Raw genomic sequence first — 26,771 nt, 5'->3', positions numbered from 1 at the left:
AGTGCTGAGATCCTGCAGTGAAACTTTCACAGTTTATTCTTCCTCTTAAGACCCGTTTACTTGCCCTTTGTTTTTCTGATACTGTTATGCTGGTATCTTTGCCATTTGGGGAAAATTATTCAGCCTTTTTGTGATATTCAGTAGCACCCTGTGGATTTAAATGACATTTTTTTTGAGAGACTTTGGGGGTCTGAAGACCAGGATAGGATCCTGATGATAAAATACATACTAAGCACGTATTTTAATAGATCCAGTACGACTTAGGGAAGCTAACTCTGTGTGCTTGTCTACAGATTAAATAAATGGATATGAATGAGATCTAAAACAATATGTTACTCCAGTCCTGGCAAATGTGAATATTAAATGGTGAGATTCTTATGCTCCACAGGTGCGATAGCTGAGGATCTCTCTTGCTTGATGAAATGTTGATGCCTTAGTTGTGCCTAAAGTCTATACCTTCTGCAAGAAAGGGGCATGTGATCTGTCTTTTGTTAGGAAACATGGCATATTCTACCTCACCCAATAAAAATAAGGTTTTATTACAGGAAAAACTTCTGCGATTCTGGTCTTGTCCTCCCTTGTGTGTATGTCACCAACTTTTTTTGTTTTTTGACAGGTTATTTGGAAAGGTGCTGAACAGAACAGCACAAGATGACTTCTGATTCCTGCTTTTCATGGGAGCCTGTCTGGATTGGTATGCTATGCTTTTTTAATTATTTTTATTTGTCAAACTGAGGTAGTGATTGCATGTATAATCCAAAGGTCCACTTAAAATTTCAGAAGGCAAGCATTTAGGAAGCTTCCAGCTTGTATGTTAGTAATTAGGTGGAGACTATGAATTAAAAGAATGTGTTTTCAATTATGTTTTAAATAGTATTTTCAATGTTTACTGTTCTAGGTACTACAGTATTCAGTTAGCTCTTCAGCATGAATATGGTTAATGACCATTGAACAGTGAGAGAGTTAGAAGTAAGGGAGAATATTGTGACAGTACTAGAAATGAACCTAGAACTGCCTAAGTCCTTTCACATGATCTACAAATTGAGAACATGATTTTTCCAAGGAGCTAAGAAAATAGATTTATTCTTTACATTTTGCATATTTGTGGTTTAGAATAGTAATAATGGTTCCCATGGCTGACATTTCTCGACAGTTAATGGTGCTCTGAATTAAGGACAGAAAGAAATATACTCAAGAGGGCAATTAGTTGTACTTAATGACCCAAAGCAGAGGTGGCTGTTTCTGACAATACTTCCCTATGAAAATTGCCATAGTAGTGTTTATAGAGCGGAAAAAAGGAAAATTTCCTAAATTAAACTAATGCCTCTTGTGAATAGTTTTATGGGTCATCTACTCATGCAGTGTAGTTGATTAGTTTCAATTTAGGATATGTAAATAGGTATTAACACTGAAAACTGCTAGTTCCTTTTAGGAGGAACAGTTAGGTGAGTAAGAATGTTGTCCCTGCTGATTTATGCTCTGACTCATTCTTTGCACTGACTTTAGCAGAAAGGATTCCATTGCAATACATTCCTGCTTCTGCTTAATGGCAAAGGAAATGATGCTCAATTCATATTGAGGGGGGAGTATGTCCTGGACTGTTTTGAACAATAATGCGGTGTCAGAGAGCACATACTTGAGTATTTTCTATCAACACGTAATTTTTTTTGAAAACGAAATAAGTTCATGGGCTTCATGTTTGTTGTTGATTTTATTATTTTCCCCTAAGCATATTTTGCTTTTTAAATGCTTTTTTATGTTGCAAAAATTGGTTTTGCCAAAGTTTACCTTCAAAATAAAACCATTGATAGTAGCTATAAAGCATGCAGAAGCTTCCCATTTGTGACCACTTAAAACATCCCCAAGAAATGCGATCACTGTACCAGGCATTGCTAGCTTCAGGTTTCTGAATAAGAATAATTTCTGTGTACTGAATACCAAATGTTGGTGCTGGGCAGTACTGAAAATATGCTTACTTCTAGCAGATCAGTTTAATAGATCATTAAACATTTTGGCAGCTGTTCATAGTGTGTTCTGATCTGCATTAAACATAACTGTTATTACAGCACTGTTTTGTTCCTTGTCTATGTTGGAGTTACTGGTTTTGACTGATGCCGGCTTTGCATCTAAGATGTGATCTTTTATTTCTGGTTGAGGTATCCAGATTTTGAATGGAAACCTTTTAGCTTCAAAAGCTGTTAAAACAGACACCTTAGTTCTAGCAATAATTATATTTGATGAATGAAATTTGTGTGTTACTTAGCTTTAAGTGTGTACTTCATTGAAATAATTGTGTCTATTACGTTCCATAAAAAGAAAGTTGCATATGAGTGATAACCTTGCTTGAGAGAAAATGTGCATACCCAGTAATTCTCAGCACTGAAATGGAAAAAAGTGATTGTGTGAAGCTTTTTTGCATCTGAAAAGAATCAGTGAAAGTACATGTTTCAAAAGTGAGAATGCTGTGACAAAAAGGTATCTGCCTCTTGCTTGAGTACTTTGACCATCAATAAGCTTACCTATTTAAACTATCAAAGCATGGTTGTCATTTACGAGCTATGTGATTGCCGTTAGGCAATGACTCTGGCTTTGGAATTACAAGATCTGTCTTTCTCAAAGAGCGAGGGAGGACTGGAAGGAAATTGCTGTGAAGTTATCTTATTGGCCCCCTTCTTTCAGTTCGTATTTCTATCCTTATGTAACTTTTAGGAAGCTGGAAGGATTGGTAGAAGGATTGAGGCACATGTTTAATAATCATGTGGATGCTAATGGTAGAAGCCCTTTAAGTAGGGGAAAAGGAAAAAGAAAAAGAAGGGGAAAAATGTGTATATGACTTCTCTTGAATTTATTGGCTGAATTGCCAATCACTTTTTTAAAAGATGATAGCCAAGAAAGGGTGTAACTAAGTTGCCTGCAGGTTAGATAATTGTAACTCCAAAACACATCTGAGAGTGCAGATTTAGTATGCGGTGCATGAAGATACTTCATACCTCGGAGTGATAAAGAGTACAAGGAAGGGTGCTACCTGGAAACTATCAGGAAGCAATAACCATGGTAGCTCAGTGAGAAACTCAGTGAGTTTCTTTCTACCCGGGTCGTAGCCTGCAGTCCTCTTACTAGGTTAGGTGGTATCTTTGCAACAGCTGGTCTCCGCTCACTCTTTCGTCCTTCTTGAAAAGAAGATATGACTGATGAATTATGCAACAGCCAAATGGCTGATGCTTGCTTCCCACTTTAAGCACTTGGCTATGTCCAGGAGCTTGCATGAGGTTATTCTTCTCTTAACACTGTACAGAAAAGCATACAAGCTTCACAGAGAGGGGAGGAAACATGAAATAGCAAGTAGGTATTCACTTAGAGAGCTGGGGTGGTGAGAGAGCATACATGAGATTATTTTTCTTAGTTGCTTTTTCTGGGTTTTATTAGGAATAGTCTATAGACACCTATAAGTCCTTTGTCCTTTGCTACATACTGGATGCTAACGGCTTGAGAAATGTAAGGTAGCACAATCTCTTTGACTAAATTAAGAGTGCAGAACACTTTTGTTCCTACTCCCCTTGTCTGGTTCCTTCTGTTTAGAAGGACAATTTGTGATAAATTTGTACTTTCTAAAACTTGAATTCTTTACCTTGGAACACTTGCAGTTGGTTTTTTGTGGTTTTTTGTTGGGTTTTGTTGGTGGTGTTTGTTTTTTTTTTTCTTTTGAGCTTTTATGATACACGTTATTATCTAAGGCTCTGCTGAGCTTCATACTGTAGAAAATTTTATGTCATAAATATGTTTAAAGAACTTTAAACTTAACCTAAGTGAGCAAATTCTGTTGTATATATTTAGTTAGTCAAGTAATTGCATGTATGTGCTCAAAATGTCATCAAATCAGATGGCCATGTACCCTTTGCGGTCAGCAGAGGGAGATAGGTGCTTCATGAGGGTGGTTTACCTCTTCCTGACATGGACATCTATATAAAGATCATGTGAAATACCTCCTAAGTTGCCTTCTAAATCCACAGAAGCTTTATTGCATCCACAGCATCCTGTGGCAAGTATTTTCACAATTAATTGTGAAATAATAATTTCCAGTTCTGGCTTCTGGGTTCGAGAGACATGAAGAGACATACTGGAGAGAGTCTAGTGAAGGGCTACAAAGATGATGTAGAGACTGGAGCATCTTTTCTGTGAGGAAAGGCTGAGAGAGCTAGGACTGTTCAGCCTGGAACAGAGAAGGCTCAGGGGGATCTTACTAATGCATAGACATATCTGAAGGGAGGGGGCAAAGAGGACAGAGCCAGGCTCTTTTCAGTGGAGCCCAGTGGCATGACCAGAGGTGATGGGCACAAACTGAAACACAGGAGGTTCCCTCTGAACATCAGGAAACACTTTTTTTCCCCCCTGTGAGGGTGACCAAGCATTGGCACAGGTTGCCCAGAGACATTGTGGAGTTTCCATCCTTGGAGATACTCAAAAGCCATCTAGACATGGTCCTGGGCAACTGACTCTCTGTGTTCCTGCTTGAGCAGGGGGTTGGACAAGATGACCTTTAGACCAACCTCAACTATTCTGTGATCTTGTGATTCCTTTGGCTTTTCCTATTCTTACGAAAGACAGCACTTTCCCTGAGCCACTAATAATTCTGTAGACCTCAATGATAGCTTTTTTTCAGTCAATTTTAAATAAAGAACAGGTGGAGCAGAACTGGACATACTACTGAAGATAACAGATGCCATGGATGTGTATTGTAGCAGGCAGCATATATAAATATCCAGTGTATGTAGGTTTTCTTCTTGGTTTCTTTGCTAACGATTCTGAACACTTGGCTGATGTTTTCATAGAGCAGACTAAAAAAATGGATGGTAATCATTGGTTTAGCATCTGTTACTGTGCAGACAACTTTTTTTCTATACATGGACAGCTTTAACTCTAAACACCAAATTTTATCTGGCACTGTTAGCTTGTCGCTAACTGTCATGAGATCCCTCTGTACCTGTTTAGAGTTGACCTTTGTTTTTCTTAAATTGTTCTGAAAAACAGTTCATGTTCATCATCAGCAAATGTAGTGGTTTCACATTTCCCTCTTCTCCCCTATAGGTTGAAGATCGTGAACGACAGTATAGATTTTCATTGTAGGATCATTCCTAGTGACCTTTTTTCATGGCAAAACAAACTGCTCCTTTTGTTTCCTATTTTAAACTGATCATTGTTTGTGGGAGGGCTTTACATTTATCTAGTGGCAGATTAGGTTTTTTTAGAGCCTTGGTGAAGAGACCTTGTCAAAACCAATCAGAAATGCAAGTTACCTTTGCTGGCTTATTGCTTACAGAGCTCTAAAATATACTGCCCTGGGGATCTAATTTTCTGTACTTCATGATTTTAAATGCAGAATTATTTGTTGAATTAATGCTCTTTTTCAGTCCCTGCAGAACTCTACAGCTTCCTTCCCTCTTCAGTGTGCTTGGCTTGCAGAGTCATAAACCTTGGTGGAACTTTGGGTGAGATTTTCATGTTTGTTGTCTAAGTCCTTGTTTCTTTATCCTGGAAAGGTGTGTTAACCTTTCTGCTGTTGTTTACAGATCTTATTCTAACAGATATGTTAAGAAGACTAGTAACGGAAAGGTTTATAAAGACCAAAGAAAGAAGAGTTTTAGCTGCTCTATATGCTTTAGCCTGTAATTAACATTGAGGTTTCCTCTAGAAGAGTTACTGTAAAATAAAAATGAAAGGAAGAGAATGGAGAGAAAGTCTAGAAAAAGTTGACAGAAGTCAGCGTTTTTGCAAAATGTCAATGTACATAGCTTAGTATACTCTTGCTGAGTTTAACAATCTTTGAAATATAATAGGATAAAATAGAAAATTGTGACATTTCCTCCCATTTAAGCAGGAAGACCTCTAGAAAGTGGGTTTTGTATGACTGTTTTGGGTTTGCATGGCAGTTTCGGTGTGTGTGCATGTGCTACAGGGGTGTCTTCTAGGAGAAGCTGCTAGAAGCTTCTGCTGTGGCCAATAGACCCAGTTCTGTCCAGCTCCAAGATGGACCCACCACTGGCCAATGCTGAGCCCATCAGCGATGGTGGTGGCACCATGGGGATAACATATATAAGAAGGGGGAAAAGTTACCGCACAACAGCAATTGCAGCTGGAGAGAGGTGTGAGACCATGTGAGAGCAACAAGCCGCACACACCCGGGTCAGTGCAGAAGAAGGGAGGAGGTGCTGCAGGCTCTAGAGCAGAGATGCCCCTGCAGCCCATGGTGAAGCCCATGGTGAGGCAGGCTGTGTCCCTGCAGCCCATGGAGGTTAACGGTGGAACCCACCTGCAGCCCGTGGAGGACCCCAGACCAGAGCAGAGGGATGCCCAAAGGAGACTGTGACCCTGTGGGAAGCCCGTGCTGGAGCAGGCTCCTGGCAGGACTTGTGGCCCCCTGGGGAGAGCAGCCTGGGCTGGAGCAGTTTTGATGGCAGGACTTGTGACACCTGTGGAAGGGACCCATACTGAAGCAGTTTGTGAAGAGCTGCAGTCTGTGGGAAGGACTCGTGTTGGATGAGTTGATGGAGGACTGTCTCCTGTGGGAGGGACTCCACATTGGAGCAGGGGAAGAGTGTGAGGAATGCTGTCCTTGAGGAGGAAGGCGCAGCAGCAGCAGCAGTGTGTGATGAACAGGCTGCAACCCCCATTCCCCACCCCCCTGTGCTGCTGGGTGGGGAGCAGGTAGAGATTCTGGAGTAAAGTTATACCTGGGAAAAGGGGGTGGGGTGGGGGGAAGGTGGTTTTAAGATTGTATTTCTCATCATCCTACTCTGATTTGATTGGTAATAAATTGAATTAATTTCCTCCCGAGTTGAGTCTGTTTTGCCCATGAAAGTAATTGCTGAGTGATCTCTCCCTGTCCTTATCTTGACTCAAGAGGCTTTTGTTGTATTTTGTCTCCCCTGTCCACCTTAGGAGGGGAGTTATTGAGTGGCTTTGGTGGGCACCTGGCATCCAGCCAGGGTCAACCCACCACAGACTCGATATAATTAGGATATTTATTTATAATAATATCCCTTCATGATACCACTGAAAAGTAAAGGAGATGGAGCAGTTAATCCTTTTTCTCAGAAAAAATGCTGAAGGTGGTCTGGCACTGGGAAATCATCTACTGAGATTGAGCTTGCAGATGGGAAGGGAATAGCTGTGCTACGAAATGAGAGGAGCGGGTCATAATGCTGATGGTCCTCGATGAATCCCTGGCAGCAGCCTGAGCAGGCTTGCATTCTGATCGCTAGAAGTCCAAACAGGGGACGTAGGTTAGATTTTGTTGTCTTGCAGTTCATTTCTTCATTGAAGTATTAGCCAGGGAAGAGTAAACTTTTGATCCTTCACGAAGCACATGGTCCTTGTGTAAATTCATAAAAGCATTCCTTCCTTCCTTTACTTTTGTCCAATGTTGATATTAAACAGAACCTGCATAAATACTGCGGGCAGGATTTGTGTTACCAAACATAAGCTTCTCATTAGTAGCACAAGCTTGTCACCATGTGCTGAGATGGAGCGGATGGGTTGCCCTCTGAAGATGCCTATATCCCTCTTGTGACTAAAAACATGGAAACAGCCTGAAGTGACTGTTACAGTGATCCAGAATGAATAAGGTGGATCTCACTTTATGTTTCTGGCTGTGGTGATCTGTTTTTTTAAAAGGGCATAGAATTCTGGTTTTCAGCTTGATCAGATGCCCCAGTAGTCTGGGAGTGTTTAACTTAATAGTCCAAGATAGAGGGGAGTAGCTAGGCACTTAAGAGGGGAGACAACTCTCAACTCCTTTGTGTTTTATAAATAAGAACAGCACGTGTGCTATTATTACATGTGGTATGTTATTACAAGAAGACAGTAAGTGTAAACTATAAAAACATTGTATCAGCATAACAATGAGGACGGGAGTTTCACAGAGCTTCTAAGCATTAGATTTACAAGGGAAAAGAGGGTGCACACGGTTAAATTATGTGGGATACCAAGATGAATTAACAAAGACGTATCTAGACCAGTGAAAGCAGGAAAGCTTGCTGCAAGGGAAGTGTTGTAGTGACTAAAGAAGAATTAGTTGCCTGCACCTTGATATGAGTCAGTCACTAAATGAAACAAATTGAGAAATACTTTAGTCCTGTGGACGAGTTGTTTACTAATTAATAACAGGTTAGGATGTTTCACATGTTTTCCCTGAGGCATCTGCTGTTGCTGACTGATATGGAACCAAGGATTCTGTATTGTGTAGCATAGCTTAGATAATATCGCCTATCTGCCTGTTTGGTAAGCACTGAAAAGTCTACCTATTTAAGCTATTTGAAAATGTTATAAAAGTTTTCAGCCATAGGCAATTTCAAAACAAAATCATGAAGTTAGTTTAAAGATTAGGACGTTTGAATGAAGATACTGATTTGATTTTTTTAACTCTTTATGCATAAAGTTTGTTTTCAAACACAAATGTGTTCCGGTCCTGGTTATAGTAGAAAAAGCTTGGTGAGTGAGAGTGTTGTACAGTATCAGCAAGACTACAGGAACAATACCTATGAGAAAAAGACCACCTATGAGACTCCTGTGACTGGTGCTTAAGTAAATTGTGTCAGCCTGAAGTGTAATTATGTGTTCAGGATCCTTTTGTCATTAAGGAAAGAGAAGTGATCATTTGCTTCCCATTGGTTTCAAAGAGTCTTACTTTGTTTCTTTAAATTTCTTTCTTTTTCAGATGGAAATACTGACATGATTTTAAGAACTTTGATTTCAGACGCTGAATTTTGATTTGTTAAATGACCAGGAATAAGATACCGCCAGAACAAAATGAAATGCCTTGAAGACCTTTGGTTCTGCTTTCATTTTTCTTGAAGCAATGGTTTTCTCAGCAATGTTGACGCTGGCCCACTCTGGGACCTCAAATGCTACTTTTATTGTTTATGAAAATGCCTATACAAATTTTACCACTCCCCAGTTCTTGCTTCATAGTGGCACAACACAGCCATTGAGATATAGTTCAGGTGTGGTGCTCACCACTGAGAGAAGTACTTTCCTGGTAAACGCTACAGCTATCCTGCCATCTCAAGAAGTTTTCAGGAGCTTGAGTTTGCCACTCCAGATCATTCTTTCTGCTGCTATGATATTTATCCTTTTGGTTTCATTCCTTGGAAACTTTGTTGTCTGCCTCATGGTCTACCAGAAGGCAGCGATGCGATCTGCAATTAACATCCTCTTAGCAAGCCTGGCTTTTGCCGACATGCTGCTGGCAGTGCTGAACATGCCTTTTGCTTTGATAACAATCATTACCACTCAGTGGATTTTTGGGGATATATTTTGCAGAGTCTCTGCCATGTTCTTCTGGCTTTTTGTCATAGAAGGGGTAGCCATTCTTCTTATTATTAGTATTGATCGATTTCTTATCATAGTTCAGAGGCAAGATAAACTGAACCCTTACCGTGCAAAGATTCTCATTGCGATTTCCTGGGTGGTATCCTTTGTCGTTGCTTTTCCGTTATCAGTAGGGAATCCTAATCTGCAGATACCCTCGAGAGCACCTCAGTGTGTTTTTGGCTACTCTACAAGCCCAGGTTACCGAGCCTACGTAATAGTTATCTTGCTAATTTCTTTTTTTATTCCATTCCTGATAATGCTGTATTCTTTTATGGGCATACTCAACACCGTCCGCCACAATGCAGTTCGTATCCACAGCCACCCTGATAGCATATGCCTCAGCCAGGCCAGCAAACTTGGTCTCATGAGCTTACAGAGACCTTTTCAGATGAATATTGATATGAGCTTTAAAACTCGTGCCTTCACAACCATCTTGATTTTGTTCCTTGTCTTCATAGTCTGTTGGGCGCCCTTCACCACTTACAGCCTTATTGCCACATTCAACAGCCACTTCTACTACAAGCACAACTTTTTTGAGATAAGCACTTGGCTCCTTTGGCTCTGCTACCTCAAGTCTGCACTGAACCCGCTGATTTACTACTGGAGGATTAAGAAGTTTCATGATGCGTGCTTGGACTTGATGCCCAAATACTTCAAGTTTTTGCCACAGCTACCTGGCCATACAAGGCGGCGCATTCGACCCAGTGCCATCTATGTGTGTGGGGAGCATCGGTCAGTAGTATGAAGCTGCGGTTGTTTGACAATGATTGTTATTTTCTGGGTTTATTTGTTTTTAGGCTTTAGGTTGAATTTTCTTTTGTTTAGTGTGGCCTCTTCAGTGTGGCCATATTTTATAACTTGATTAAATTTTCCAGTTCTCTGTGCAATTTTGGGAGGAAAGACAGAGGGAGGGAAAGTGATTTGTTATAGTTAGGTTTACTACCAGAACACAATGTAAACAAAATAACAAATGTTACCTCTAGGATTCCATGGAAATCCATTCTTTTAAATGGAAACTGCATTTGTAACACTTTGTCAGGTTCATGCTTACTAGGCCTGCAATTGCATTGAATTGTAGGGACTTTTTATGCTGCTAAGATACAGTATATTTAGTTGGTGTAATTTTTCTGAAAAATGTTGCTGCTCTCTGCCAATATATTAGAGCCAAAAAGTCTCATTAGATTACTTCTATTTAATTTTAACAGAAGTTTTCATGGTAACACCAGAAAACTTTTTCCTTTTTTTTAATATTGCCATTAATATTTTTGTGCACTTTACAAAATTTACTATAGGCATTGTTCATTGGAATATTTTGTTCTGTATTGAAGGGGTATTATTATTATTATTAATATTTATTTGTTATATTGGTAAATTTCAATGAAAGACCCATGTAAGCTCTAGGAGGGCAATTTATGTTGGTATAACTACACGTACAGTCATAGATTTGCTTTTTTCTAACAATTGATCAGAAGTAATATTAACTGCTCAGTTATCAGGGGAGTTGGAAGGAGAAAATGGAGGAATGAAAGGGAAAGAAAGCAATGAAAATACCATGTCCTGAGTTTTAGGCTAACACAAGATTTAGAAAAATAGAGGTCACGTGAAAATTGTCACAGGGGGAAAGGGTGGCTGTAGCTCTTACTTTAGGCTGTTACAAGCTATCCAAACGTGATGGTGTGACTGAAGGCCTATCTGAAATTGTGACTTCAGACCTACAATTTACATTGTGTTGGTGTAATGGTGTTTCTGCTTGAGGCTTGTATAAGGCTAGATGTGCTCTACACTGCTGAAATCATGCTGTCAAGCATTCATTGGGATAGAATTAGAAATAGTAGGGTAAACCAGCAAACAAAAATAGCGCATGAATCATAGTTGGGTCTAGGACTTAGTCTATGTAGGATTTTTTTTTTTTTTCCTCCTGCAATTACTCAACTTGCTTGTTTTCCAGTTTAAGTATTAGACCAAAACCATAAACTGATAATCATAGAATCATAGAATGATTTGGGTTGGTAGGGACTTTAAAGATCATCTAGTTCCAACCCCCCTGCCACGGGCAGGGACACCTCCCACTAGACCAGGCTGCTCAAAGCCCCATCCAGCCTGGCCTTGGACATTCCAGGGATGGGGCATCCACAGCTTCTCTGGGCAACCTGTGCCACTGCCTCACACCCTCATAGTGAAGAATTTATTTGTTACATCTAATCTAAATCTATCCTTTTTCAGTTTAAAGCCGTTACCCCTTATAACAGTTGGCCAGCAGAATTTGCTAGATAAGTAAGGCAAATTCCCCTTTTCCTTCTGATACTACTTTACAGTGATTTTTTTTTTTTGTTGCCCCTTTTCCCCTGTGGTGCCTGCTGCCTTAAGGGTTTACTTTGCTGTTCTCATCTATTAGGCATCTGCTTGTCTCTCTGAAATGCCAGACCACCTTTCTGATTAATGTTTATCTCAGCACCTGCCTGGAAAGCAGAAAGGCAAAGGTTTTCCTTGATGACTCAGATACTTTTATTTTATTTTTCAATCAGCTAAATGCATATTTAATGTGAGGTAAGTAAAATTAAGACTTAGGTTTGGGCTTTGAAGTGACATCTCCAGTTGCTCTTGGGCTGGGGGAGAATGCCCACAGAATTCGGGCATCCTTGCAGTGGGCTTTTTGAGGCTGTCTGTAACCAGGTACAGGAGGATTAATCTACAACAAACGTTATCAGCCAGGGCTAGGGTTTGGGCTTCTCTTGCTTCCATCTCCCCTTCAGTACCCAAAAGCACGGGGACCTCTTCATTGTTCTTGTACCTAAAAATAAAATAATATCAATTTTGTCTATTTCTATGTATCCACAGGGTATTTCCTTCATACACATAGATAGGTGTATGAAGGAAATGGACTGTTCTGTATGGATATTGAGGGACTGCTTGCTTCCTGAGGCCAACTAAACATTTACACACCAGATTTTATTGAGGTCTTCAGCGAAGAACTTATTTAATAGTTACCTCTGTTGTTCTCATCAATAACTATCTGTAAAAATGTTGGCAATATTTAAATTTTAGGAGTATAAAAGGGACAGATTTTAATTTAGTAACTTCATTTTTTTTAAAAAAGCTGCTAGCTGAGATTGTGGGTTACATGTAAAGGCACCCAGGCAGTGACAATGTTACTGATGTCTGCTTTCCATTCCTTGTCAACTTCACTGATGCTTGTATGGATTTTTCTGAACAAAATGACAGACAGTAAAGGAGTTCCACTGTAAAAAAGTGTTTCAGCGTGTCTTTGCAGTACAGCTTTTATTTCTCAATTACATTTACATTGATAGCAGGACTACTGGTTAGTACATGTTTTCTGTTTCAGAGCTGTCATGCCGGTTTATCTCTGAAAGCAGCAAAATTGTGCTTAGAGCTAGTGTAATAGAGTGAGAGCATACACTGTCTCAGATGGCAGGAACAGGTATTTTTGCTGTCTTCCGGAGCTATAATGTAAGAGGTTTGAATGAACATCATAAAACATGGTAATTCGAGAAGGAAATAAGATGAGTAATACAGGAAAGTTAGTGAAATTACTTTCCTGAAGCGGGAGGGGAAAGCATTTTGTGGGGATTTCATAATCTCCAGTAAGTAAGTACTGGCTGCGAAGTAGAAAACTCAAACATCAAAATAAGTTAATTTGTCTTGATAATTTAGTTTGTTTACACTGACTGTAACAAGGTTTCTGCTCAGAGCTGCATCTACTGATACTTGGAGAAAAGAAACTCAAATTGTGTGGCCCAGACTCAGAGGTGACTTAGACGGTGTTACAATATTCACAGTTATCAGGCTTTAGCAGTGATCAGAGCGTACAGTGTACAAAGGAGCATTCAAAAAAAAAAAAACCAAACCAACAAAAAACCAGAAACAAGGTGACATAAAGGTATCCCCACAGTAATTGTGTATTTACCAGAACCATTTGGGCTGTTGTGTCTAATATACTGTCTTTAGAGCAGTGCCTTGATAATGACAGCTGAAGTCCTAGGACCAAGTTGGAAGGCTGCTAAACTGCTCAGTCTTACTGTCTGTGATCTTGCCAAGATCAGCATAACCTTGCTAACATTTATAATGTTAAAACACATATGTGTTGGCAGGACTGGGGCTACTGAGGCATCTTACTGGGGTTGACTTTGAGCAAGACCAAGGATTTTACAAACTGAAATAGATCCTTCTTGATTCTACGGGGCAATTATAATTTTCTTCTTCTCCAGAAATGATACTTGTTACTAAAGTGTATCCCCTCGTGTTACATTTTCAGAAATCTTTGGTATGGAGGATTGAAATGAATGTATTTTGAATTATGTTGCAGTTTAATTCATTGTGTCAAAGCATGCTGCTTACACAAGTCTCATTTGTACAAATCTATTGCTAAAATGGTTCTTTTGTACTCAAAGTTGTGTATTTTTGACACTTGTTTCTCATGTAAGAATATTTATGTATATAGAGAAGAAAATTGTTTTACCTCTTACTGCTTTCTGTTATGATTTTTATTTTCCACTTATATGCTTAATGCTTTCATATTTTCTTTTATTTGGGCATATGCATAAACAACTGTAAGATTTCAGCAGTCTTTCTGCAACCGTTTGAGATTTGTAATTCTCAAGTCATTCAACAATGCCCTCCTTTAAAGAGAGTTTGATTTATTTTTGTGTGAAAAATAAAAATTCAGAGCACAAATTTGTTGTAGTTGGAATGGTGAAATTCTTAAGCCCAGTTTTCCAGGAGCCACTACTTTGCCATTATGAACTGGTTTGATAATTTTTTGAGGAGTAATCATTTTCTGATGTGGATAAACTTTGAATTACTGTTTGAAAACAAGGTGTTAAGTAGAATGGCATTGTCTCTTTTTTGTATATATTACACCTGTGAAAATACCTGAAAAACAAAAACAACAAAAAAAGAAAAAATAAACATGAACATTCTCAAAAAAAATGTAGCAAAAGTCTATAGAATTGCTCTATCTTTGTGCATTCGCAGGTTTCTTGGATTTAATGTCCAGCTTCATAGTTTCAAACACTTTGTTTATCTGTATATTAAATAACAAAGATTGTTTGCCTGATTTACATGGGTTTGTTTAATCCAAAATGTTTCTCATTTAAAGAATTTTTCAGAATGGTCTTTTCTGAGACATTGGGGTAGAGATGTGTCAGTATATCTAAATCAAAATGAAATAATATCCAGCAAAAGAGAGAGAAAGCCTAAAGAGAAAATAACTTTTCTAAAAATACTGCCTGAACTGGGTGTACTACCTTTTACCTAGGACTGAGTAATTAAGATCTTTTTTTGTATTGCACATCTTATTGTGCAATAAATAAAACAGGCAGTGCTACTGCATGGCATGATTCATTTCAACACAAGAAAGTGACCTTTATGATTCAAGTGCTGCATGTTTGTATGTGATGGATTATTCCCCATATTAGTAGAATGAAAAATGTTCAGCATCTTGGCTGTTTTGGGGAAGTTTTTCAGCTTGTTAATGATCTAGCAGAAATTCTGCTGGAGTAATTTCTTGAAATGAAAAAGAACCAAGACATGTCCTTAAAGAGCGCCTGAGAGGGAATGGGTATTTCCAGTTGGGAATGGCCTTGCTCCACTGCCCACCTGCCTCATCTTGAGACTCCTTTCCCATACCTCTGCAACAACCACTTTTTTTCTCCCTTCTCTTCTGGTCCCCCCCACCTTCACGAGGTAGCACCTTCTGTGCTGCTGTGTTGCAGCAGGCAGCGGTGGTGGAGGGGACACTGGTGCTGATGGCAGGAGGAGGTGGGGGTGCCTGGAGAAGCTGTGCGGCCCGCAAGCCTCTTGTACCTAGTGCCACTGCCTCCCACCTCGAGTGCAGTTGGGACTGCCTGAAGGGCCGAGGGGGAGTTTCACTGGCTTTGGTTAGAAGATAGGGGTGTGAGGGAAGAGCTGTTACAGGACCGTGTAGACTTGCCACTAGTGCAGGATTCTGGTTTTATCCCCAGTGGCATTACAGGTTTTATTCCACCTCCCTCTTTCAGCAACCGAAGTTACAACAGCCCATAGCTAATTCATGGCTGAATGAGAATCCCTTAGCTGACTTGTGTCTCCCAGTCCCCTGGGCACAGGACCTGCCAGTGAGCATCCACCAGAACAAAAGTTCCTACAGCTTCCTCTCAAGCAAAAATGGCATTCGGGAAGGCAATCACAGCTCAGCTTGGGTAGGAGGTGGGAAAGAGCCCTAAGCCCGTGACTGCACTGTGTGGTGGAGGAAAGTGGGAGTTGTAACGGGTGATACTTCCTAAGCACCCCTTACAGAGCTGATGTTTGTTTTGAAAATGGAGTTATGGATGTTTTATGCACAGAATATTGGATTGTGCTGTCCTGCTTTATTGTGTGACAATGCAGTTTCATATCAAGTCCCTAACAGTATGGCAGATAAGTGACATAGTAGTCATAAATATCAAGTAGAACTTATTCCTGCTTTATTTTATTATCCTGTGTTGATAACTGGCTTTGCTGATGTGTGAGTGCAGAACATAGCAATAATGAGACGTACTCCTTGTTTAATTGGTGCTCTGCCTTAAATAGATTACTGTAATTCAAACCTCTGTGGTTGACCTGAAATAAAATTGAGCCTGTTCACCAACATGAGTAGGAATTCTGCTAACACTGCCCTGTCTGTTGAAAAAGGTCTAGTGAAATAAATGGCAATAATTCCTCCAAGAGTCAGTTAATCTGATCTCCAAAAGGGATGTAATCACAGCGGTGATCGTTAACCACGTCTCCTCTTGATGTACCAAGCCTAGGCTCTGTGTCAGAGGGAAGATTTTAGTAGCTGAGGGTGTTGCGTAAACACCTGGGATGCTAAGACAGAGCCACTGAAGCTTACAGGGAAATCTCAGTGCTAGAATAGTTTAATCCTCGCTGTTCTTTGGGGTGTCAGTGCTGTCTTTTTCTGAAAACGTAATTCCTTTCAAAGAAAAAGAGATGAAGCAGTGTTTCTTCCATCATCTTTTGCTTCTTTATTGGCACTTCAACTGTGAGAATAGTAAATTGGTTCCCTGGACTTGGATTTCCTTCTCATCCTCCCTGGAGGAGATTTGAAGCCGTCATGTATCAGCCTGTACACTGTGAGTGTTCTAGAGGAGACGGGAGGCACTGCCAGCCCTTCCTGTGGATTCCGACACCTAATACTCCTTGGGCCAGAGAAAAAGAGTAAGTGCCCTCACAAGAAACTGGGAGGCTGTGCTCCAGTCACCATTTGATACAGGGTGATACAGGGTGGTGTAGTTTCACCATTAGGCGGTGGGGAGAGCAGCAAGTGGAAGCAAGGTTCTTCCCATCACATGCAGGAGCTACCCCAGACCAGGTGTCTCTCTCTTCCAGTGAATATTTAATTCTGTTCAAAGTCAAACAGCTTTTCCAGGAGTGAGTGAGAGTGCCCTTTCTGTTCTTACTTCAGATCAGTTAATTATCCACTGATTAAAGAATTCGCGAGAGACTGTTTAAAATCCTCTGGGATCCTGAGAGCAACTGAAATAACATCTCCTTTCTAAATATTTTCACTACTGAATTATTAGGTTAAGGGAGTGGTCTACCAAGACTTTTGGCTTAGTTTATGGAGTTTTCGCAGCCTTAGCTATTGGTTGAGCTCTGAAAATGCCTATGGGTGAACTTTCTCAGGTGATGTAGATAAGGTCAAGCCTATTTTGTAAATTCTAGTTTGAGACGGGCATTGCACTGTTCACTACTGTCAGTACTGCAGCACTGCTGGACATATGCAGAAGCAGATGTATGTGATGGAGTATATCTGTGATGCTGTAGCTATCTGTAGCATGGGCAGCTCCACTGATCACTTGAGGCTCCTTTGCAGTCAGCGGAGACGAGTGGATATTTTCAGGTATGATTTACAGGAGTTATTTTGGAAATTTACCTTTCAAAAGGAGTGAGGGAAACAGCCCAGAAGAGCTGGTGTCTCCCCACTGATTAACAAGGAAACCTGGAACTTTAAGTTGAGAGATAGGTGTTCGAAGTCAATGAGGTTAATTTCACCCCAGACCATTTAAGGAATTTTAATGCAGAAACTTAGGCACCTACGGACATTAGGGTCACATGCAGATGAGCAGGGCTTTAAGGCTCTACCTTTTGACTTTCTAAAGCATCTGAATCTTCCAGTAGTCTTTTTTTTGATTTCTGGTGATAACTGCACTGGAAAAAAGACAGTGCATTTTAGAACCTGATTCACTTCTCCCATGCTTTGTAGACAGGAAGCCTGGTCTCCAGGCACCAGCACCTTACTCATTCCTGTGCCCCACGTTCTGGCTCCGCAAAGCTTTTGCTGCTTTTTGCACCGAGCTGTGGCTCCCAGGTGAGTGGTGGGAGAGGCAGTCAGACCTCACTCAGACTCTTCAGCAGCACATGCTAACTGTCAGGCTAAGAGGCCAGTCCTTGAAGCACACCCAAAGGGCTGTGCTTTAATGGAGATGAGTTCTTTTTAGTGAGGTCCCTGCCTTCCACCAAATGGAGATGTAGGATTTCAGGTAGGTGCACAGCGGGATGGAAGCCAGGATTTCTGCAGGAAGGTGTCAGTCCTGTGAAGCATTTCCACTGAGCAGCTCTGCAGCTGCTTTCCTGTCGTGTGGGTGACCTGAGGCAGCCGCAGAGGTGGCAGCCTTCCTCTGCTGACAGCGCAGAGGGTGTAGGTCCCCATCTCTGACCCTCTCAAATGGGAGCCTGCAGCTCTTCTGGTGCCTCTCTGCTCCATAGCCCCCTTTCTTATCAAGCTACGGGGGTTCTTTTAACTTAAGCAGGCCTTTAAGGAAAAAGAAAAATTCGAAAAGCATTTTATATTTGATTATTTTTTTTTAAGAGGAGGTGCTTTTGTTAGGTCAATAATTAACTCATGGTTTATATGACACAGGAGGCCAGACCATATGACCACAGTAATTCTTTCTGGCTTTATTATGTTTGAGAGGCTGATTCCACTGACATAAAACTTTACATTATTAGTGCCATTGTCAAGGTGAGCCTGGGTATTGGTAGAAAGAATCTCAAACATAATTTAAGGGGTACAAAGAGATGGCCCTTTCTACAGGGTAATTCATCTCAGGTCAACATCGGCGGTACTTGATTCTGGAAGGCTGGCTTTTCTAATCAACATTCTCAGAGGAATTCATTATCTGGAAACCTGTGACTAATGAAAGATGTTTTGTTCTTTTGAAGTTCAAGCTAATTTCCATGAAGGTTACTATTACTAAGCAACAGATTCTGTGGAGTGTCTCCTGAGGGGCTCAAACTACAGTACGTACGAAAGTAAAACAAAACACAGTGAAAAAATGATGAAATATTGTCCCCAGACAGAGAGGCCACAAACAGCACCGTGTACAGGGCCTGCTTTGGACTCTTCTTCCTTGAAAGCTGTTGTTTGAACAATGGAAAAGCTCCTGTGGGAGCAAAAGATCAGCATAAACTGTAGCACCATCTACTGTGAATGTAAAGCAGGATTCGGCCTCTGCTCAAACGCAGAGATACACCACAGCATGCCTAAGGAAAAAAAAAGAAAAAAGTCCGAAATATAATTCAGTATATTCAATTCTTCTGAGAAAAGCAATCATGTGCAATATATGTTAGCCGTATTAAAAGAAGAAGGGTTATTCTAGTTGTGAGGACAGAGTGAAATGAAATACAGGAGTGCTTCCTTAAGTCACAAAAGTTGGTATCATCTTTTCTTCTGTGCAGCTTTGTATCAGAGTAGAAATATATATTTGCACCTTGCTTAAGTAAAAAGCCACACCTGGATATTCGGCTTCTTGAGGAAAGAGATGTCACTCTGTCCACTTACTTTGGCCTTAGCCACTGGCTTTGCTAAATACAACCTATAAATGAGAGAAAATAAAGGGAAAAAACCACCAAAACTCACTATTACTTTCAATAATCTTTGAGTGTTTGAATAAGTTCCTTTGGTCTTGTCCTTTTCCTTTTTGTGTTCTGTTTGGGTAACTGTTTAAGTGATGCGGTTTTCTAGCATAAAATTTGCATGTGATGAATTTCAGTATTTGTTCAATAGAGTTTACAAACCTTACAGTAATAAAAATATTAATGTCATACAACTTAACTCACTAATCATAGTATGTATAGGATATGTACAATCTGGAAATAAGTAAAATATTCTAAATATTTGAATGAAATATTAAATGTATCTGTTCATTAATGTCAGACTCCCAAAGGTAAGGATAGAATGTCCAAAATCATTATTAGCATAGAAATCTCCCTACCTCTCCAAATATTTTTTATTTGTTCTGATTATTCTAGCCACATTCTCTTTAACAGTTTTGGGGTTTTTTTCCCCAAAATATACATACCTTCTGACACTACAAAGAAAAGATGTATTATTATTCAAATTTTTATGAAGTGAGAAATGAGACACGAGAGACATTACTTTAAAAAAAACAAAACAAAACCCTCCAAAAAAGAATTAGCAAACGAAATCTCTAGTCTGATGCTTCCCTGTCCCTGGAGGTGCTGGGGGCCAGCAGGTGTCTGCACATCCAAGCTACATGAGGTCTGTTTGTTGGGCATGCCCAGAAGCAGCGGTGTCCTCATCTTGCTGTGCTGTAGATGCCTTTGTCACACCAAAGCCCTATCAGTGTCCAGGCATTTCACACGGCTCTTGCCTGCAGAGCTAATACTGTAATCTCACGCTCACCCTTTGCCTCAAGAACCCAGGACTTTTAACAAAACACATGTATTCATTCAACAAGGACTTGAATTCAGGCCTCTCCTTTCCTAAAGAAAGCTGCTATAGCCATCACACCTGGGAGCAATGGTTGGTTTTGGACTAGCAGGTATCTTAGTGCTATGGAGTGAGTATCTGAACACCGTCTAGTACTGCCCCAGGAATCCTCTGCAGCTCGTGGTGGGGAGGTTGTTCCTCTATCCTGTGAGGACGATGTCATCACCGTGAAGCACTGTCTCAATACTCAAACAGATAAATAAATTGAAAATAGAATTGGACTGACCTGGAATTGCAGATAAGGATTATGTTCAACTCCAGGTCTATACTCAGTTCAGACCTTTTCCAGCGCACACTGTATCTCAAACGTAAACTTTGTGTGCTGGATTTTTTCCCAGGTGACTGATTCTGAATGCTAAACCTTACCTAATTTAAAGGGATCTAGCAATTTTAGAGAGGCCAAAGACCCCTTTCTTTAGAGTCAGTTTCCCCATGATTTCTTGGCCAGGATAAATGAAATAAAAATAGTGGGGGGAAAGTTCCTGGGAATCTGAACCCCTCGTATCTCTCATGTCCAGAGCTGTGTAGGAACTTTGCAGCTGAGTTTAAAGATCACCACTGTCTCTGTTGGATCTGCTTACATTACATGTATCAAGTGACTGGATGGCTTTAAAAAATTAATATCCTCTTAGAAATAGGTTCTCTTCTTTGATTATATCCTCATTTTATGTTGCAAGCTCTAAACCATTTAAGCAGGAGTTTGGAATAAATAAATTGCAGGAAGTCTGATTAATTGATTGCAGAAAGTATTGCTTTCAGTCTTGCAGCAATTAAGATTTTATGGTGTTGCCATAGGCCAATTACATATCTGGATTGATAGTTTTATTTCAGGGAGTTGAATCATAAACTTTCAGAAAATTACTGGGTTTGAAAATTTTGATACTAGCACTACTTTAAAATTTTGTGTTAGATTGACATACAACAGTTCCTGTTTGTACTGGCTTTTTTTTTTACATCCCAAACTATAAGAAAGATAAGTTGAACAAAGGGAGATGTGTCGTTATTGTGGGTGAAGGTGTACAAATATGTATCATCTGTAAACTGGGAAGCCAGGATTCCTTAGTTCTTCTACTGTTGGAATAATTCATATTATTCAATTTGGCATTGAAAATTTCAGGTTATGTTTCTGCAGTAGGTCTGAGCCGGCAGAGGCCCACAGCTGGGTGCAGCAAAGACACCGGGAAAATCTAGAGAAAAATCTGAGTCTCAAAGTTTGGATCCCGTATGTGGAACTCCTGTATTGGCTTAAGGTGGATTGAAATTGTTCAGACGTAGAGATTGTCAAAGCCTAGATTTCCCTTCTGTGGGAAATTCTGGCAATTGAGAGTGTTTTGATTTTGATTAAGAGGGCAAGTTAAAGGTTTCAAAATTCTCTCCACAAACAAAGAAACAATTCCTTTAGAAAAACAGAAGGCTTCCATTTTGATATTTCTCACACAAAATGCTGCTGTGGATCTCTGTTTCAGAGGCTTCTGGACTACCAGTATCCCATGCAACCTCCAGAGAGTCAGACCGGGATGTGGAGATGTCTCATGGTAACAAGGAACATCAGGAGGCTTAAAATCTTAAACTTCCAACTCCCTAAATGCAAAGCCCTAGCCAAGCAGTCAAATCCCGGGTAAGCTGGAGCTCCAGAGACATGAAGCCTTTTATCTGTATATTAGGGAAGCTGAAGACCCAATATCCTTCGCCTCACAGCACCTTGCGTCAGGGCCACCTAAAGCTGAAGAGCATGAACACCTTAGGTCTCCTACCCCTGGACGCGGTGAGGGAGCTGTAGGCTTCAAGGCGATGCCTGCACTGCTAAATGGGCCATGGCATAGTCGGGACAACACAGCTGAACAAAATCTTTGCAGTTAAGTATTTAACCTGCCTAATTTTTTATGAACTAATAAACCACCTCCCAGGCGTGGCTCGCAGGTTAGTACAGGGCCTATGCTATTTAACAGTTTGGGTATGGATATTATATTTTAAAGGGGGACCTTAACTGGGTGAATATGTGCAGAGCCACGCCATTTGATCTGAGAAAGAAATTCCTGGCTTGTCTCATTTGCTTGTTTCATTCCTGACTCACGCAGGGATTTAGGAATTCCTACTAATTCCTGCCATCTAGGGCAAGTTCTCCCCTGCCAGCCCTTTTTTTGGGAATTGAGGGAAGCATTACAATTTTTCATCCACTTAATGATCTATTTGCAGCTTATCCATTGACATTTGAAGACATGATATGCAGAAATGATGTTTTCTTAAAAAAGCATGGACATAACATCATTATTTTCCCTTAAGCAATCATAAGGCATTTGAAAAACTACCTTTTCTCTAAGGTATACATTACCTGCCATGTTTTGATACAAATACAAAACTATATGTATTTAGAAAAGATGGCTTACAAACATGATAAGAAAAGATACTCATCTTGCTTATGTGTTTAAATTATTCATTCCAGGTCATTCTATAGTACCTCAGTCAATTTTTGTATGCTGCTGGTGCTGCATGAAAAACATCTTGGAAATGTTTCATATGTTTAAAAGTTATTGGACCGTCTTTCCCATATCTTCACTTCCAAGGCTGGACCAGCTTCATTACAGGGGGCTAATTTTATCTCTCATTATAGCAATTGTAAATGTGAAATAAATCCATTCATCTCAATAAGGCTGCTCACAACAGACTGTAATGTGATCCTGCAGTATTTGGCTCCACCAGATCAGTACAGAACAGATCTCTGAAGGAGAAAGAGATTAAATTAAGATGCTCTTTAAAATTAATATTAAACTTGCATGATCTGTGTCCATTGTTCCAAGTGCTCTCATTTTGAAGTTTGGGGTAGACGCAAATTCTGTGCATTCAGTTGAAGAGCAGGTATGCATTAGGTTTTTTCCTGGGCTTTAGCAGACACCAGTATTTACGGTATGAAACTCTCCTTTGTCCAGAATTAAATATTTTTTTGGATGAGTGTACTTTTAGGAGTACACATACACCATGTGTGTATGTGTACTTACATGTTGTTATCATCATCATTATCATCATCCACGTATACTTACAGACCCATCCACAAAGCTCCATATAATGAATGGTATAATTTGGAATTGGTCTTCAATAGTAGATGCAACCACAGCAGAAAAGTTGCTGCTATACATTTCTTTTTGCATTTTGAATACGTAAAAATGACAAGATCACTATAGCCCTTTGTACTGGCCTTCTTCCCTGTTGGAGTGGTAAATGACAAAGCTGTCATTTGTGGTGATGGAAAATGTGTATCTTGCCCAAACAAGGTGGTACCATTCTCGAATGACCAGTTTTGCAATACTCAGTTATTTTGGGGTGGAGGGTGAAGAGTCTAATCATTATATCAATCATTATCGTACAATATTATGATACAGACACTGCTCTTTGAGCCATAGAGCTGGTCTTCTGATTGAGGGCTAACCTAGACAGAGGGGGAAAAAGAAGCATGCTTACAATATAAACCTGGGTAAATATTTGCTGTGGTTTGACCCCAGCCGGCAATAGAGGAATAAAACCCAAAGGAAAAAAACAAAACCAACAATTGATGCACAAAACAATTGCCCACTACCTGCTGACTGATGCCCAGCCAGTGCCTGAACAGCGACTGGCAGCCCCCGGCCAACTCCCCCCGGTTTATATACCAACCATGGCATTCTATGGTATGGAACACCCCTTTGGCCGGTTCGGGTCAGCTGTCCTGGCCCTGCTCCCTCCGGCTTCTCGTGCCCCCGCTCACTGGCAGAGCATGGGAAACTGGAAAGTCCTTGACTTAGGGTAAGCACTACTGAGCAACAACTGAAACATCGGTGTGTTACCAACATTATTCTCATGCTAAATCCAAAACACAGCACTGTACCAGCGACCAGGAATAAAATTAACTCTATCCCAGCTGAAACCAGACAGTGTTTCAGACAAGAAAGTATAATGGCTTTTGTAGAGCACCAAGCCATCGTATTTGTAATGCACTGATAACCCATATGTCATTTTTCTTATCCAGAATTCATTAAAATTGCTTAGCGAGCAAGTCTTGAGAAATCAAATTTTGACATTTTTTTCCAATGAACTTATCCAAGCCAGTGTTTTTTTAATTTAACTTATTTCGAATCAGGAATATTTAATCGTAGTCTTCCATATGAGCTGTGCCTTAAAGGATAAGGTACCCCGCTGAGCTCATGGTGCAATAGAAAAACTTTGGTTTACTTGACTCAAAACAAGTGTGTGCACGTGTATAGTAAACTCTGGTTTTATATTGCTTTTCTGACCCTTTCATTCAATACTAGCAGTGCAATCATTCACTACAAATGCAGAGGAAGTGCAATTATGGCTTAGTCAGTAATGTGCTTAAACCTCTGAAAAAAGAAACTATTTTCTAAATACGCCTGTCAGAACATGTCGTTGCCCAGAGTTTCATGCTATTTCCTAATATTCCCTTGTGTCTGAGGAAATAGTTAAAATGTGTTTGCCAGAAATCGGAATTATTCTCTTTCAAGGGAATATTAAAAATAACAAATGTGTGATTTTTTGACCTGGCTGATCATTCCTTGCCACCAGGACTAGTATAGCACGAGGGCTGCGGCAGTCTCTCGCCGGCTGTTCATTCACTCCTGTCCCACTGAAAGAGTTGCGTGGCTGTGTGGGCTGAAACCTCTTCCAGCTGAAGAAATAATTGGAGACATATTACTATGAAATATCCTCATGTGAAAGTAATACAGAGGATGCTTCATTTTGAGAGTAATGGTCCATTACTTCCAGTTTCTATGTATCGTACGCTGAGATGTTGTAGAAAAAAAGGCACTCTAGCTGCAATCAGGATTAGGAACTGGGAAACATCTACCATTGTGCAACCTGCAGGAGGTATATCCAGTTCTACCGTGCTGAAACAGCTGTTTAACAAGGCAGTGAATTGAGCCTGGGTTTTGTTTGTTTTGGTTTGGTGTTGTCTGGGGTTTTTTTGGGGTGTTGGTTTTTTTTTTTTTGTTTGTTTGTTTGGGTTTTTTTGTCTCCAGTCAATATAGGCTGGTGGGTTATAAAGGAAACAGGCTGGATGGTTTTTAATGTTCTTAGTGTCAGTGTCGTGGATCAGCATGATTTTGTGTGGGTTTTTTATGTCTTACAGTGAAATGCACATTGCTTTAACAGGTTTGTATTTGAAAGGTAGTAATGGGCCCCATTATGACTTCCTGAACGTAACTATGCTTCAAGATCACTTTGTGTCTCCTTGCTGTAATAGCGATGTGAGAAATAAAAGGAACAGTAAAATGGTACTTTGTACTGCACTTACCTGCTTGGTACATGTCTTTTAATGGCATTTGCTTTGAATTATGTCAAGAATAAACTGTAACTATTTGTCAGCTTTTGAAAAGCGATATAAGTCTCACAAAGTGAGGCAGATTCATGCACCTTCTGTTGTAATTTTTTTTTTTCCTGGATTCTGAGAAATATCAGATAGTTACTGTATTAGAGATTCATTTTGCCTAAATTTCAGCACCAATAAATTAGACATCTAATGTAAGCTACTCTCATGTGCTCTCTAGGTACCTTCAGGTGGTGAATCACCCCTTCTATCCAAGAAACTTTAGGAGGATGAGTCATTCTCCAGAAATGCCCACCTACTTCCAGTGACTCTGGAGGAGGGTAAGCTTAGACTGGGGGGCTAACTTTTGCATCTCTAAAGTGTGGTAAGATGAAGCTCATTTTTTCCTTCCCTTTCCAGCTGTGACTTATTTATTACCATGGTCATGCTTGTTTTAGAAAGAAAGAAGCACAGAATCACACCATAATTATTCTGTGGTACTTATTCTCTAGTTTTGCTGAATCAAATCCTATGTGGGCAGTGAAATGAGGTATCTCATATAGCATTCCTGCTGTGTTTTGAATATCTGCAACAATCCTCTCTACTCAGAGGTATAAAGAGGCAGTAGATTGCTTTAGTTCAAATTTTGACTGACCAGTGTTGTCTCATTTTGCTTCTCTCTTGCTTCTGGTTGAGCACGTAAGCAACAGAAATAGAGCACCTTGTTCCTTTCCTGTATGACATTGCTTAAAACTCACAAATGACCCCCAGGTGACAGTTCTCAGACTCTCCAGTGTCATTCTCATGACAGGCCTTGCCAGCACTGACCCTCACCCTTTTTTCAGGACTAATCACCTTTTACTTTCTTTCAGTAACTTGCTCCATTAATTTTGCCTGTAGCTAACTTACTGTATGTATCATTACCATGAGGTTTTGACTTTCAATTGTTAAAAAAAAAGTCCAAGTTTTTGTTAAGGCATATATGCCATTCTTTCTTCTTCTTCTTCTTTTTCTTCTTCTTCTTCATTATTATTATTATTATTAATGTTGCTATCATCAAATCCTGAATCTAGTACTTGCATTGTTAGTTATATTTAGTTACTATTAGACTGTTCTATACCACTCCCTGTTATGGTACAGGTATATGATATCATTTAAACTGATGTTATTTTTTAAAATGAATAATATAAAGTACAGCACAGATAAAAGCTTGCCTAAAGGTTTTTCTCTTAGCTCCAAGCTGTGTCCAGGAGAATTTCTCTCTTTCATCCGTCTTCTCTGAGGATATTTTTAATATCTTCAGCAAATCATCCTTTCAATTCCACCTACAGAGAG

The 26,771-nt window shown here is 40.0% G+C and overlaps 1 protein-coding gene across 5 annotated transcripts in view; it reads left to right on the top strand.

Moving 5' to 3' along the window:
- Positions 1–14,313, top strand: part of GPR63 (G protein-coupled receptor 63) — a 31,980-nt gene extending 17,667 nt beyond the window's left edge. The window contains exons 2-6 of one of the 5 annotated variants that reach the window (XM_037392473.1): positions 617–694; positions 5,409–5,486; positions 8,714–10,101; positions 11,765–11,916; positions 12,208–14,313. In XM_037392473.1, the coding sequence (XP_037248370.1) occupies positions 8,855–10,101; positions 11,765–11,915 (1,398 nt within the window). In that variant the 5' untranslated portion in view covers positions 617–694; positions 5,409–5,486; positions 8,714–8,854 and the 3' untranslated portion in view covers position 11,916; positions 12,208–14,313. Of the gene's footprint in view, positions 1–616; positions 695–5,408; positions 5,487–8,713; positions 11,425–11,764 lie in introns of those variants that run through there. The other 4 variants (XM_037392477.1, XM_037392474.1, XM_037392472.1 and 1 more) reach the window with 4 other exon arrangements.
- The last annotated feature ends 12,458 nt before the right edge of the window (positions 14,314–26,771 follow it).

The sequence above is a fragment of the Falco rusticolus genome, chromosome 6, assembly GCF_015220075.1.
Source record: "Falco rusticolus isolate bFalRus1 chromosome 6, bFalRus1.pri, whole genome shotgun sequence".
In the NCBI taxonomy this organism is placed as follows: Eukaryota; Metazoa; Chordata; class Aves; order Falconiformes; family Falconidae; genus Falco; species Falco rusticolus.
Note: the sequence above shows the minus strand (reverse complement) of the source record. Positions and strands in the feature narration are given on the sequence as shown.